Genomic DNA, 16,543 nt, shown 5'->3' on the forward strand with positions numbered 1-16,543 from the left:
CCATCACACCTGTCTGGTTCTTTATTTTTTTTAATTAAAAAGAAAAAAGGAAGCTGGGCCTAGTGGCACACACCTGTAATCCCAGCAGCTCAGGAAGCTGAGACAGGAGGATCGCAAATTCAAAGGTAGCTTTAGCAACTTAGGCCCTAAGCAACTTAGCAAGACCCTACTCAAAATAAAAAGGGTTGGGGATATTACTCAGTGGTTAAGTGCCCCTGGGTTCAATTCCCAGTGCCAAAAATAATAAAATAAAAATAAAAAGACTGGGCTGAGGCTGTAGCTCAGTGGCAGAGCACTTGCCTAGCAATGTGTGAGGCACCGATTCAATCCTCAGCACCAATAAAAAATAAATTAATAAACAAAGATATTGTGTGTCCTTCTCAAATTAAAAAAAAAATAAAGATTTAGAAAACAACAATAATAAAGGAATGTTGCAACTTGGGGATATAGCTCAGTTGGTAGAGTGCTTGTTTTGCATGCACAAGGCCCTGGGTTCAATCCCTAGCACCACAAAAAAAAAAGAAGAAGAATATTAGGAATATTAAAATGAAAGTTTTTTTAAGAAAACCAAAAGCTAACAAAACGCTTGTTTAATAGTGATAGAGTGTCTTTTTCTAATAAAATGTGAGATATTAATGTTGGAATCCTAACTGATAAATATGTGAATGTAATGTCTCCTTGATTTTTTAGAATTTTCTCCTTGTTAAAGTCTTGATTTTGCAATGTAAGGAAAATGTTTGCATTGTTATGAATTATGCTTTTCTTAACAGAAAACCCAAAACGAAAAGGGCCAAGAGATTCCTTGAGAAGAGAGAACCAAAGCTCAGTGAAAATATTAAAAATGCCATGCTGATTAAAGGGGGAAATGCAAATGCAATAGTGACACAAGTACTTAAAGATATGGTATGTATATATACTTAATGTTTAAGTACTACTGAAGTCATTTTAGAAGCTTTCAGCATACTGGTTTGGGCTGCTGGAGAAATGGTAAGGTTACCTTAAGATCTACTAGCCTTGGGCTGGGGATGTGGTTCAGAGGGTAGAGCGCTTGCCTAGCATGTGTGAGGCACTGGGTTCGATCCTCAACACCACATTAAAAAAAAAAGTAAAATAAAGGTCTCTTGTCCACCTTCAACTAAAAACAAACAAATAAATAAACATTTAAATAAATAAATAAAATAAAAAGATCTACTAGCCTTCAAGAAGATCTGAAATTAGAGGTTATTTTTCTTCCCACCTCACTGACTACTGGTTTTCCTTAAAGCAGGTAGTTCCCTTAGTAAATTAAACTAGTTTTAATTACAGAATTTGATACATTTTAGGAATGTATCTCAGCTCTACTTTTTTTTTTTTTTTTTTTTCCTCCACCCCACTGCCTTAGAAATGGAACCTGGGATCTTATACATGGTAGACAAAGAGCACTCTATCACTGAGCTACATCTCCAGCCCTTTTAGGAACACATTTAATTTGCAAAGTGAAGTAACTGAATATCACTATGTATTTATTTATTTAACAATGCCATTTACTGTCCTGAGTACTGGGAATAATAGAAAAACATAGCATCTCCTTTTAGTGAGCTTAAAGTATTAAGAATTAAATGCTGTGCTGGAGGTATGCAGAGGGTAGAATGGGAGATAGTTCACATCACTTAGGGGGACCCCCCAAAAAATGGGCTTCCTGGAAATAACATGTAAGCTTCATTTTGAAGGAGCATTTGGAGCAAGAGGATAGAAAGAGAAGGGCTTTCAAGCTGAGGAAGAATCTTGGGCAAAAGTGCACGTGAAGGAGCATTTGGAGCACTGCAAATAATTGGGCTGGCTAAAGGAGATGTACTATGTGAAGCCAGAAGAGTCAGAAGTCACATGTTAATATGGAATTTGAATTTTATTCCAAAAGTCCTGTGGAGTCATTGGCAGATTTTAAGTGAAAGAGTTGATCAGTTCATTTTCTTGACTTGATTAGAAAGGCCAGAGAGCAAATGTGGGCAACCACGTCGTTGCTATTAGCCTGGTAAAGAGAACCTGGAGTCTGGTGATGGTAAAATGAAAATGAGGATTGATCAGAGAATAGATGTTGAGGGCAGAATAGTTTGGGCATTAGTGAGAAGTACAACTTCCCAGCTTTTTGGCCTGTGGGCCTGCTGGGCAGTAATGGCTATTAGAGACTGTAAAAGGTGGGGCAGGTTCCCTCTTTAAGTTAGGTCAGAGTTTGGGACCTAATTTACATAGTGAAGATATAAAACTTTTTCCCACTTCTATACCTGATGCCTAGTCCAGAGTCTAGGCATATTGGGTGCTCAGTGAGTATTTAATCAATGAATGGGGCATAATGTGTGGAGATACTTATAGATAGTTGATTATCGAATCCTGAGTATAGCTGATAGATTCTTTGAGTTAAATCAAGTAAAATAGTTGAACATGTTTTTGAAATTGACTAAATTCTTTATGCTTATTAAATATAGTCAATTCAGATATCTAAATACCTAATTTGTCCTCATCCTTTTTTGAAATGTTTCTAAATTTCATTGTTTTGTTAGGACACTATTCTGTCAACCGAATGATCCCTACATATTTAAACAAGCTCTATTAGCTATAATCTGCATCACACATTATTACAGTAGTTAACATTCATAACGATGACTGTGTTGTCAAAAAAAGGTAGTAATGTTCATTACTCTGAGACAGGGAAACATTGGATAAGAAGAATCTTCCAGAGTTTTGGTATTTGAGAAGGTATATTTCACTGGTGAGTTTCTTCATGCCAGGCAAGTGCCCTACCACTGAGCTATATCCCAATCCACAAGAGTTTCTCTGTTTACTAGCTCTTATAGTTGATGAATGATCATTTCCTTTTATTTTTCATTGTTTTCTCTCACTGACTCCTTTTTCTGATACAAGGCAATGCTTTACATATTTGTTATTCTTTTTGGTAGAGCAGTACTGGTGGTCATACAGATAATAAGTGATTATTAATGAATCAGTGGAAAGAAGTGGGAAAACAAAGAAGAGGGTTGGGTAACAGCAATTTTTTGTTTTGTTTTGTTTTGTTTTTTGGTACTGGGGATTGAACCCAGGGGTGCTTAACCACTGAGCGACATCCCCAGGCCTTTTTTATTTTTTATTTTAAAACAGGGTTTCACTGAGTTGCTTAGGCTGGCTTTGAACTTGTAATCCTTATGTCTCAGTCTCCTGAGTTGTTAGGATTACAGGTGTGTATCACAGCACTTGGCAGCAGCAATTTTTTTAAGGGCTGTGTTTAAACCCAGCGTAGGGCCAATGATGTAGCCTAGTGGTAGAGCACTTGCCTAGTGTGCATAAGTGCCAAAGTTTAATTCTCAGCACTGCAAAATAAATGAAATAAACTCTGGCTAGTATTCTAATTATCATCATTGTGATGACTTTTGCTGAGTTCTTGTATCTCCAAAGTCATTTCGATTGTAAGTGCTTTCAGATAGGATTTAGTTTTCTGTTATCTTTTGCTCTTCTTTCTAATCTAGGTTATTTGCTTAGAGAGAATGGACTAGGTAGAGTTTAAAGAAATGAAGGGAATTATTTTAAGTTGGATAGACTATTGAAAGGGCATGGATACTTTGAAATAGGAAAATCTAGTCTAAGAATATTAAGCTTATGTTACAAATTATTGTATGTGATCAAAAGGGAGCCAAACAAAAGACATCAGAACAGGATTCAGTGACTAGAGCAGTCTCGTAGAATGCATGTAATGCTTTATTGTTATTTCTGCTTTTCAGAATGTTTTGTTTTAAAAGCTATAAATTATGTTTTACAGTATGCACTGAAAAAACCATATGGCGTTCTATATAAAAAGTAAGTCATGATTTTAAAAAATTTTATTTTAAATTATTTTGTTTTATTATAAAAATAACAACCACTTTATAATAAAGATTTGGAAGGGAAATTGTGTGTGTGTGTGTGTGTGTGTGTGTGTGTGTGTGTAAAAAGACCATGTTGTTCCAGCTGAGCATGGTGGCCCACGCCTGTAATCCCAGTGATTTGTGAAGCTGAGGCAGGAGGATTACAAGTTTGAGGCCAGCCCCAGCAATTTAGCAAGGCTCTAAGTGATTAAATGACTTAGTAGCAAGATCCTGTCTCAAAATAAAAAGGGTTGGGGATGCTGCTCAGTGGTAAAGTACCTCTGGATTCAGAGGTATTAGTAGGTTAAAGTGGTGTCTGCTGGGTTTCTCCACTATAACTCCCTTTGTAGTTAGTAAATATTTGGAAGACATACTTTGAGACTAAGTAAAGACTGTGCAAATAGGGTTATCTGTCATTGTTTGTTGGGGACTCCTTTTGGATATTGAAGTCTGGATATTCAGATCCCTTATGTATATTTTATGGTGTGGATTTTGCTTGGAACCTACATACATCCTCCCATAAACTTTAAATGATCTCTAAGTTATTTATGATACCTAAAACAATGTAAATACCTTGTACATGGTTGTTATGATATACTGTTTAGGGAATAATTTTCTTTCTTTTTTTCATTACTGGGGCCCTGAGCTGCCTCCCCAGGCCTTTTTTTTTTTTTTTTTCATGTTTTTTATTTTGAGACAGGATTTTGCTAAGTTGCTGAGGGCCTTTCTTAAATTGCTGAGCCTGGCCTTGGACTTTCAGTCCTCCTGTCTTAGCCTCTTGAGTTACTGGGATTACAAGTGTGGGACACTGCCATTCCCCTCTTAGAATAATCTTAGCCTTAAAAGTTCTATGACTAACTCACAGGTCTCAGCTGAAATTGTCATGTTATACTCTTTATGGTAACACAATATCATATTTTATTTTTGTTATAATAATTATTACTTTTTGAATGTATTTTTCTACTAGAATAGCTCCATGAAAGAAAGTACTTTATTTGATGTAGTATTATAGCATCCCTAAATCCTGGAACACTGCCTGTCATATAATAGACACTAAATAAATATTTGAATGGATATCTGTTTTTTATTATTTATTTATTTTTGGTATTAGGGTTTGAACCCAAGGGCACTTAACCACTGAGCCACCTCCTCAGCCCTTTTTATTTTTTATTTTGAGATAGGGTCTCACTAAGTTATTTAAGGCCTTGCTAAGTTTCTGAGGCTGGCTTTGAAATTGTGGTCCTCCTGCCTCAGCCTCCTGATTGCTGGTGTGCCACCATGCCCAGATTTCTGTTTTTTGAATCATCTTAATAAAAATTATCTTTTATATATTAATTGAATTTACTTATCAAGATTATTAAATTTGGGGTTACTTTTTTAATATTCTTAGGAAAAATATTACAAGACCATTTGAGGATCAGACGTCACTGGTAAGTACAAGAATCTTTCTGATTTAAGAGAACATGTAAGTGATTATTCAAGACTGATATTATAACCCTAATTTGATATTATAACCCTAATTAAAAATTAAGTCATCCTGGGCTGGGGATATAGCTCAGTTGGTAGAGTGCCTGCTTTGCATGTACAAGGTCCTGGGTTCCATCCCCAGCACCACAAAAAAAAAAAAAAAAAAAAAAAGGAAGATAATTTTGATATGGGAGGGGTAAGACCTTTATTGTTTTAAAAATATAACTATAGCTGAGCACAGTGGTACACACCTGTAATCTCAGCTACCGAAGAGGCTACAGCAGGAGTATTGCAAGTTTGAAACCAGCTTCAATCCCAATAATAGGAATGCTGATTGTGTGTGTGTGTGTGTATATGTATCATGTACACGTGTGTGTGTCTATAATTTCCATCTCTACAGATCTTACTATTTATTTATTATTTTATGGGTGGGTCTCTCTATGTTGCTCAGACTCGCTTTCAACTCTTGACTTCAAGCTATTTTGCTTCAGTCTCCTAAGATGTTTTATTTCGCTTTTGCTAGTAAATGTATTATTCATTGCTTACAAGTATATTGATAGAAATTTTTTATAGCTGGAATTACATTTTAAGCACGTAATTGTCAAATGAAAGCTTGTTTCAGATCCCCTCTCTCTCTCTCTCTCTCTCTCTCTCTCTCTCTCTCTCTCTCTCTCTCTCTTCTCTCTCTTTTTTTTTGTACCAGAGACACTTAACCACTGAGCCGTATCTCAGCCCCGCACCTCCCTTCCCACTCCTACCTCCAACCCCTGTTTGGTTTTTTTTGAGATCTATAGGATCTTGCTAAGTTGCTCAGGGCCTCACTGAGTTGCTGAAGTTGGGTTTTGAACTCAGGACCTCCTGTCTCAGCTTCCTGAGCTAGAATTGGATTTCAGGTGTGTGCCATTGCACCTGGCTAGATCTTTTCTTTTTCCCTCTGTGTGGTTAAGAGACTTTCTCTAGCAGTATGTTTTGATTTGTTGCCTTTTTATTTTTTAGGTATTATAGGCTTTGCTTTGTGGTTACCAAATTATAGTTTTGTGTTTTGTTTTTGCAGTACTGGAGTTGTTCTACCACTGAACTATATTCCCAGGCTTTATTTATTTATTTTATTTTCTTTTTTTTTGTTTTGTTTTGTTTTTTTTTTTGTGGTTGTAGATGGACAGTATGCCTTTATTGTATTTGTGTATTTTTTTAATGCAGTGCTCAGGATTGAACCCAGTGCCTCCCATGTGGAAGGCAAGCAGTCTGCCACTGAGCTACAGCCCCAGCCCCTAGTCCTTTAATTTTTTTATCCTGAGACAAGGTCTTGCTCAGTTGTTGAGGCTGGCTCTGAATTTGCAGTTGTCCTGCCTCAGTTTCCCAAGTGGCTGGGATTACACGTGTGTGCCACCATGCCTGGCCATAAAATTGGTTTAATTTTGTATGTTTTTGGGCTAGGGGTTGAAGCCAGGGGTGCTTAACTACTGAGCCACATGCCCAATCCTTTTATTTTCTTTTGAGACAGGGTCTCCATAAGTTGCTTAGGGTCTTACTGAGTTGCTGAGGCTGGCTTCAAACTTGTGATCCTCCTAGTTTAGCCTGCCAAGCCACTGGGATTTCAGGTAGGTTGCCACCATGCCTGGCTATAAGAATGTTTTTGAAAACATTTTAAGAAAACCATTTCCATTGGTTTAAAAAATATTTTTTAAATACCTTCTTGTATCAGACATTGTGCATAGTTTACTCACATATGACATCTCGTAAAGCCCTTGCATGTTTTTACAAGAGGTTTCATTATCTTTGATGATAAAATTCTCAAAAAGGTTAATTTGTGCCTGGTATTGTGGTGCACACTTGTAATCCCAGCAGTTTAAGAGACCAAGGAAGGAGGATTGCGAGTTCAGGACCAGCCTTGGCAACTTAGCGAGACCTTGTCTCAAAACTAAAATAGATATATAGTTCAGAGGTAAGATTCTCAAGGTTCTTATTTTTTATTTGCTTTTATAGGAATTCTTTTCAAAGAAGTCAGATTGTTCTTTATTTATGTTTGGCTCCCATAACAAGAAGCGGCCAAATAATCTAGTAATAGGTAAGTATGATTTACTTTTTTTTTTTAAATTAATTTTTTTTGTGTGTGTGGAACCAGGGATTGAATCCAGGGGTGCTTTACCACTGAACTACACCTCAAAAGCCTTGTTATTTTTTATTTTGAGACAAGAGTTTACTAAGATGTTTAGGCTAACCAGGAATTAACTCCTGAATGGCTAGGATTGCAGGCATGCACCATCAAACCCTGGTTTATTTTTAATTTTTTTTTTTTTAGGGAGGTGGTACTGGGGATTAAACCCAGGGGCCCTCGACTACTAAGCCACATCCCTAACCCTGTTTTGTATTTTATTTAGAGTCAGGGAATCACTGAGTTGTTTAGCACCTTGCTGTTGCTGAGGCTGGCTTGGAACTCATGATTCTCCTGTCTCAGCCTCCTGAGCTGCTGGAATTATAGGCATGCACCTGTAATTCTGCACTCAGCCTCTTAATGTTTTTATTTATAGAGTCAGCTCTGTGATTCATATAAGCTGTGTTCAGAATTTAGGAGTAACCATTAGGCTCTGAAGTAATTTTTTGTTTTGCTTTTTACCTTAAGACATTAAATACAATTATTTAATGTCATCGCTCAGTGGTAGAGCACTTGCTTAACATGTGTGAGGCCCTGGGTTCTATCCCCAGCGCAGTAGAAGAAAAGAAGTAAACAGTCTTTAGGTAAAGAACAGGTCATATATATTTTTGTGTACATATATATATTTGTGGTGCTAGAATTGAGCCAAGGTGTTGTATATTCAAGTGCTCTGCCACTATGTTGTAATCCTCAGCCTGGGCGTATAAATATTATGCTGCCAATACATGGAAGTTATATAAATGAGGAAGAATATGAAAGAGTTTCTTATTTATTAATTCTTCTCAGAATGCCATTGCTTCTGCCTCCATGGGAAATAAGTTTTGGGTTTAAATAGGAAGTATGGCTTCTTAGGTTTCTCAGCATCTCCACTTACTCAGTTATAGATGAAACACCATTACCTTCTACTTGCAATGGGCATCTCTGAGCTGTCACACAATATAGGTCCATTGGAATTGGGGACCCCACTGGTGGTGGGGATTACCCTATTTCAAGTTGAAGATATTTTTATAATATGAAACATATATTTGTATATTTTCCATCTCAGAATTTAATCACAATTGGATTTAGGTTGCTGTTTGGAAAAACAATGCTTAAAATGTATTTTCTTCTAGGTCGCATGTATGACTACCATGTGCTGGATATGATTGAATTAGGTATTGAGAAGTTTGTGTCGCTCAAAGATATTAAGGTAAGATACTTATTATAAAAATAAAAAGCATTTTGTAATGTTGCTCTTGGCCAGTAGTGACCATAGGTGAAGAGTACTAATTTAGAATTTTGTAGAGAATTTCATGTTTTTATTCTGGCATGCACAACAAATACTACTTTATTTTACCTTTACTTTAAAAGTAAGAAATATAATTTAGAGCATATAACACATGTGGGTCTTGTGGCAGATAGACTTCATATTGTGGTTACTAATTCTTGTCTAGGCCCGTGGTTTAAATGCTGTCCTCTCCCTCTGAATGATTATGACACCTATTTTATAGAACCTCAGAAATAGAGGCCTATTCTAAATCCAGGAAGCTCTGGCTGATTATGTAGTATTTTGGCCATCAAATTTCTAGCTTAATTCCCCTTTAGGACTTGGCATCTTTGTATCTCCTTTGTTTGAATGGGATTATGAAATAGAAAGCAATTAGGAAGAATGTTCCATCTCAGCTCCTGGATACAAATTGGGCTCTTACTTTCTCAGAACTCTGCTTCTGATTTTATCCCATCAAATGTATTATTTCCCTTAAAACTCATAGCTGTCCTGTGCATGGCCAAAATAATTTTCCCTATTATATATAGATTTTACAATTGAGACCCAGAGGGGTTTCATTGGTGATCTGGAGTCATACATATAATAAGTGGAACCAAGATTAGTTCTCAAGAAGTTTTCTTTCTTTTGGTAGTGGGATTTAACCCAGAGGCTCCTTACCACTGATTATATCCCAGGCCCCACTCCCTTTTATTGGTCCATTATAGTTGTATATATTGATGGCATTTGTTGTTAAATAGTCATACGTGCACACAATATGATTAGACCAGGGTCATTCCCCAACACTTCCCCTCTCCCTCCCTACCTTCCACCCCTTGGTCCTTTTCCTGTACTGATCTCTCTCTTTTTTTTTTTTCGTGGGTGGTGGCACCTGGGATGAACTCAGGGACACTTAACCACTTAGCTGCATCCCAAATATTTGGTATTTTATTTAGAGACAGAGTCTCACTGAGTTGCTTAGCACCTCACTTTTGCTGAGGCTGGTTTAGAACTCTCCATGCTCCCGCCTCAGCCTCCTGAGCCACGGAGGATTATAGGCGTGTGCCACTCTGCCCAGCTTGACTTTAATTTTTAGAAGAACCACCCCCAACTTTGTTTTTCTTTTTCCTCTCTAGCTTCTGCATATGAGAGAAAACATACGATCCTTAATCTTCTTTTATTTGATTTATTTCACTTAATGTGATGGTTTCTAGTTCTATCCATTTTCTTTCCAGCCCTTTTTTTGAGAGCACGCCTGGTTCTCAAGATCTTTGAGAGAAAGGGTATTGTCATTTGTAGTGGAAAGTTATGTAACTATTCTTAGTTAATAGTTTTTTGAGATTTATACTATAGTTGAAAGAATTATAGTGTGTGTGTATAAATATATATATATATATATATATATATATAACGATACCTTCTGTCAGCCCTTCTTTAAAGAGGGAACGCACCATTTAGTTTAAAAGAATTCCTAAATTAAATATCCCCTGATCCTGCAGATTGGAAAGAAGGTCTTATGACATCACCATTTGGTCAGTCATTCTAGCTTCTTCAGGTATAAGACAGAACAGTGGCCTGAAATTGGATTTAGAGGCAGAACACAAGATTTTGAGGCCTTTCTTTCGATTACAATGACATTTGTCATGTGACAAATTAATAACTTTTTTTTAAAGAGAGAGAGAATTTTTTTTATTAAGAGAGAGAGAGAATTTTTAATATTTATTTTTTTTAGTTATTGGCGGACACAACAGCTTTGTATGTGGTGCTGAGGATCGAACCCGGGCCGTACGCATGCCAGGCGAGAGCGCTACCTCTTGAGCCACATCCCCAGCCCGAGAGAGAGAATTTTAATATTTATTTTTTAGTTTTCTGTGTACACAACATCTTTGTTTGTATGTGGTGCTGAGGATCGAACCCAGGCCGCACGAATGCCAGGCGAGCACGCTACTGCTTGAGCCACATCCCCAGCCCAAGAGAGAGAATTTTAGTATTTATTTTTTAGTTTTTGGCGGACACAATATCTTTGTTTGTGTGTGGTGCTGAGGATCGAACCCGGGCCGCACGCATGCCAGGCGAGCACACTACCGCTTGAGCCACATCCCCAGCCCAAATTAATGACTTCTTGACCCTCAATTGCAACCACGTATGAGATAAGTATAGGAACATCAAATGAGATAATGTCTGTGAAAATGTTCATCAGTGAACATAATATATTGGGAGGTGTTTTATAAAGTATATAAACTAATGACTTGATTATTGTGGAAGCCATCATATTATTAGTTTCTTTGGGGCTATGCACAAATCCCTGGAGATGAGCAGCATATCCCCATTTTTACCTTTACAATTACTGCTTACTTGGTTACTAGATTGGTGGGTGTGAGCATTGACTGATGGATGAGTGGTTATCATCCCTCTATTCTTTCTGTTTCCAAAGCAATGAAATCCTCCATTTACTGTGTTGCTTCTAAACTGGAACACAAGTCTGATGTGGTGCATATCTGTAATCCCAGCTACTGGGAAGAGGCAGAGGCTGGAGGATAGAAAATTTGAGGCCAGCCTGGGCAAGTTAGTAAGACCCTTTCTTTGAATGCAGTGATGTGACATGTGATTCTAGTATGCATGAGGCCTTGAGTTCAAACCCAGTACCACACACACACATACAAAAAACAAAACAAAAAAACCCCTTTTCATTTGTGGAATAAGTGAGTTTGTGTGTGTGTGTTCATACAAAAACTACAGATTTCATTAATTGATAAGAAGTGTGCTTACACCAACAATTCCGGCATACACTGAGATTTATTATATAGTTCTTCTCTTTTCACCCTATTCTTGGGTTACAAGCATGTATTTTTAGTTTGTTTTAAAGTTGTATATTTTTTTATATGTTTCCTTCAATTAATTTCCTTTTTTACCATCTCATTTTTAAGACATTTCACTGGTATTTCTTTTTTAATGCCTATTGTGTTTACCAAGCCTCTTGTCTCTATTAATGAATTTTTATACAGGCACAATAAGAATAAATTAACAGGTGATTAGACTTTACCAGGAATTCAGCAAGTATTCCAGGATCCTGTTTTCTAAGATGACCAAGTAAGCCTTAATAAACAGATTAAATTTTGAGGCAAGTTGATTTTATTTTAGATAAGGTAGCCATATTGCAACTGCCTGAGAAACTTTATTTGAGAAATTTTTGGAATGTTGTGTAATACATAAGAATTATTTCCCTGTTTTTTCTCTATTTAAAAAACTCAATCTGGGCCTAGTGGTATACACCTATAATCTCACTATAATCCCAGCTACTCAAGAGGCTACAGCAGGAGGATCTCAAGTTTGAAGTTTGGCTTAGGAGACCCTTTCTCAAAAAATAAAAAGGTCAGGGAAGTTAGCTCAGTGGTTAAGTGCCCCTCGGTTCAATCAATTCCCAGTATCCCCCACCCCCTGCCCCCCCCAAAATATAAATAAATAAATAAACAGAACTGAAAAGGATGGCTTAGGGGCTCCATATAATTATAGTATTTTTAGTATACTTTATTTATAATATTTTTAGGGTTTTGAATTTTTAGTTCCTTTCAGAGTTCAATTTGTTTTTAATGGAATAGAGTTCTTTACATGTTAAATATTATTTCATATAACATTTGTTTTCTTTTTATGATGTGTATACTGGGTCATGACTTAAAATGTAATTTTAGCCAGGTGGGGTGGTGCATGCCTGTAATCCCAGTGGCTCGGGAGTCTGAGGCAGGAGTTCAAATCCAGCCTTAGCAAAAACGAGACCCTATCTCTAAATAATATACAAAAATGGGGCTGGGGATGTGGCTCAGTGGCCAAGTGCCCCTGAGTTCAATCCCTGGTACCAAAAAAATAAAAAAGTATTTTTTAATTACTATGCATTGTGGTGAAGCCAGAACTGTGGAGCTCCACCTTGTCATACCTACTATATACCTAAATATTCCCCATAGTCCTGGAGTCAGGTACAAACAGAGCACATAAGAGTTATTGGGGCTGAAAGGTCCATTCAAGCTTTCAATTAGGCAGACCTTCAGCATATCTTCATCCTCTAAATACATATAGTTGATTTTCAGGGTTTGGAAGCAGAGAATGTCAACAAGAGTGCTCATGGTGAGCAGGGAAACAACAAGTGACCTCTAGTCCTAGGGCAAAAGATGTTTGTTTTTTGTCATGTTTGTTTTTCTGCTGTATTTGGATAATCTCTAATTACTGTCAGAGTGGAGGTATTAGAATTAATGGGAAACTCAGACCAACAACCTTCAACAGTTAATAAAGATTTTTTTTTTCTTGGTAGCTTCTAAATCCTCTTGTTCAAATCACTCATTCTTTTTAATATAGAAAATCCGGAGTTAAGACAAATCCTTTTTTTTTTTTTTTTTTTTTTTTTAAAGAGAGAGTGAGAGAGGGGAGAGAGAGAGAGAGAGAATTTTTTTTTTAATATTTATTTTTCAGTTCTCGGCGGACACAACATCTTTGTTGGTATGTGGTGCTGAGGATCGAACCCGGGCTGCACACATGCCAGGCGAGTGCGCTACCGCTTGAGCCACATCCCCAGCCCTCCTTTTTTTTTAATATATATTTTTTTAGATGTCAATGGACCTTTATTTTATTTATTTATTTATATGTGGTGCTGAGAATCGAACCCAGTGCCCTCACATATGTGAGGCAAGTACTCTACCACTGAGTTGCAACACTAGCCCTGACAAAATACTTTTTTATAGCAAGTGCATCAAGCATATGAAGTGAGAATTGGCCCATATTTTCTATAGCTTGTGTAGAATAATATTGTTTCCCATGTGAATGTTTGGTTAGTGGTTTAAATTTTAAATATAGTGATTTTTTTTAACCTTATATGTATTGAGCCCAGAACTTCACTTGTGTTATGCAAGAGTTCTTAACCACTGAGCCATATCCCCAGCCCTTTTATTTTATATTTTGAGACCAGATCTCACTTAGTTGCCCAGGCTGGCCTTGAACTTAAAATCCTTCTGCCTTAGCCTCCCCAGTAACTGGGATTATAGGTATGCATCACCATACCTTGCTCCTAAAAACACTTTTAATATGATGCAATAGGAAAAGCACAGTGGTACAAATAATTCAAAGAAATTGCAATTAAATTTATTTTGATTCTGAAATGAGAGGCCAATTTTTAGTTTTTTTGGTTGGTTGGGTTTTGTCTTTCTCAAGTGTAGCTTTTAATTTTATTCTGTATATAAACTAATGTTAAAAAAGTAGTTTACATCATTCTTTGATCTCTTATTATATGATAATGAATAAAGTAGAATAAAGAAATTTATTTTTTATTTTTTATTATTACTATTTTGAGATGTGGTCTTGCTGTGTTACTTAGGCTGGTCTTGGAAATCCTGGGCTCAAGGGATCCTCCCTGCATTGGTCAGCCTCCTGAGTAGCTGGGACTAAAGGCATGCCACTGTACCTGGATCAATTATTTTTCAGTCTAAAAATCTGTAAGCCTAAAAATTCCACCTGTGTGTTCTTTTTTTTTTTTTTTCAGTACAAAATAAGTATTTTCAGACATAGTTTTAGAATTGTTAATATAATCTGAAAACAAATTACTGTATTGACTGCCTTAAAATCAGCATATAAATAGTGTAGACTTTGACGGTTATATAATTATTCTTTTTTTTTTTTTCCCATTTCACAGAATAGTAAATGTCCTGAGGGAACAAAACCCATGTTAATATTTGCTGGTGATGCTTTTGATGCAACTGAAGACTATAGAAGACTAAAAAGTCTTCTCATTGGTAAATATTTTAATACATTTTATTTGTAGGGTAACTGAGGTAGGCAATTTAAGACTGTCCTTGATGGCACTTTGCTCTGGGTGTACAATTTTTTCCTTTCTTTTTTTCTTTTTCTTATTTTTATTTTTTTTCCACCAATAGCAGGAAAGTACTTAATTATCTCAAATACAGTTAAAGGGAATATTACATTTTATGGATTATTATTATTATTATTTGATATTGTAATTAAAATATCATCCTATTTATATAAAGTGTTTTATACTTTACAAAATGCTCACACCTATCTCCTGTTATTACTAATGTCATTAGTTTAAACTTAAATTGTTAAGCTCAGATTTCACTTTGCATTTGTTTAAGACCTGTTAGTTTGATACGTAAGGACTTTCATAATGTAACCCCAGTATAACTTACCTTATTGATTTTCAATTTTCTTCTTTCTTTTTCTTTGAAAAAGTGGTTTGTTGAAATGTATTATGAACATACCTCTTATGTTTTCTGATTTCATTTTTATTTATTCAATTTCTAAAATTCTTTGAAGTTTCATATCAGGGTTTGTTTCCAGGAAACCCTCAGTGCCAAACCATTATTATGTACTTTACATTGATTGCTTGATTTTCACAAGAAACTTACAGGCTCATTTTATAGACAACTTAGTCCACCACCACCCTGTTGCACACAAGTGGCCAATTAACCATTCTTTAATTCACATTTCTCCTTTTGTGATAAGTTGGCTTTACTGTTTTTCAAGGTCTTTTGTTTTTGAGTCCTAGGCATAAAACCAAGGATCTCATTCATAGTAGGCAGTTGATCTACTACTAAGCTATATCCTCAGTCCTTTTCATTTTAAGCCAAGGTCTTGTTAAATTGCCCAAGCTAACTTTGAATTTAGGACCATCCTGCCTCAACCTCTGGAGTAGCTGGGTTTCTAAGTGTGCACCACCATGCGCAGATACTTGTTTTTTTTTTTTTAAATAATTTTTGTGATGTTAGGGATTGAACCTAGGGCCTTTCACATGTTAGACAAGCACTCTACCAACTGAGCTATATTCTTAGCCCTCTGTGATTTTTAAAATGTTACTAATCACAGTTGCCAGTTTTTTTTTTTTAATTGTTGTTTGTTTGATTATAACACTGGAAAATAATTTGTCCAAGAGATTTGCACTAATTTAAAGGGTCTGGTTAACTTTTTGGTGAACTCTGCAGCACTCTTTTATGTTCCCTCTTCACCTCTGCTTTGACAGCCTCAAGGTTCCTTATTGATGTGCAGCAATATTTTCTCAATTTTCAGTAATTTATACTGTATTTCATTTGAGGTTTTTTTGCATCCCTTTTATAAATTTGGGCTTGTTATCCTAAATTGCCTTTTAAAAAATTTTTATATACTTTGCTCTAGATTATTGCTGGAAAGTTGGTGGCTTATGTATTAAATCATATTCTTAGACTTTACAAATCTGAGCCCACCAAAATATCAAAAAAGTTTGAGGTAGATTCGTTGAGACACATTGCTTTTATTTTTTATTGTTGGTACTATTAACAGTGTTATTGTCGAGATTATAATTTTCAGAGCTTCTCATTTCTCTTAATAAGTCTGGGGATATGTTGTTTTTGGTTTTGGGGATGGGGTGGGAATTGAACCCAGAGCCTCCTGAATGCTAGGCAAGTACTTTACCACAGAGCTATACACGTGGCTGAGCATTAGTATTATCTGTTTTAATCTTTACAAAATTTCTGGAATTTGGTGACATTCATTTCAGAAATGGGAGACAGAAGTTCATGGAGATTAAATAAGGGGTATTAAATAGGTGAAGCAGAATTGAAACTCAATACCTGAGTTTTTCTCCTCTGTTGTCCATTTTCTCTTGGCAGAATCTTTTTTATAGGTTCTTACCTATATTGTCCATGAATTAAATTCATACATGAGTGACAGTGATTAATATTTTCTACTTTTAATATTAAAGCCCAAAATATCAAGAGTTTTTGTTTATTTGATACTAAGGATTAAGCTACTACTACTGTTTACTACTGAGTTACA

At 36.1% G+C, this 16,543-nt stretch overlaps 1 protein-coding gene across 3 annotated transcripts in view; it reads left to right on the forward strand.

The window, feature by feature from the left end:
• Window positions 1-16,543, forward strand: part of RPF2 (ribosome production factor 2 homolog) — a 31,077-nt gene that overhangs the window by 3,176 nt on the left and 11,358 nt on the right. For all 3 annotated transcript variants that reach the window (XM_081294036.1, XM_081294038.1, XM_081294037.1), the window contains exons 2-7: window positions 771-903; window positions 3,788-3,825; window positions 5,263-5,302; window positions 7,326-7,407; window positions 8,607-8,683; window positions 14,412-14,511. In XM_081294036.1, coding sequence (XP_081150162.1) covers window positions 771-903; window positions 3,788-3,825; window positions 5,263-5,302; window positions 7,326-7,407; window positions 8,607-8,683; window positions 14,412-14,511 — 470 coding nt within the window. The remainder of the gene's footprint in view (window positions 1-770; window positions 904-3,787; window positions 3,826-5,262; window positions 5,303-7,325; window positions 7,408-8,606; window positions 8,684-14,411; window positions 14,512-16,543) is intronic.

The sequence above is a fragment of the Spermophilus citellus genome (genome assembly GCF_964194105.1).
Source record: "Spermophilus citellus genome assembly, chromosome: 5".
In the NCBI taxonomy this organism is placed as follows: domain Eukaryota; kingdom Metazoa; phylum Chordata; class Mammalia; order Rodentia; family Sciuridae; genus Spermophilus; species Spermophilus citellus.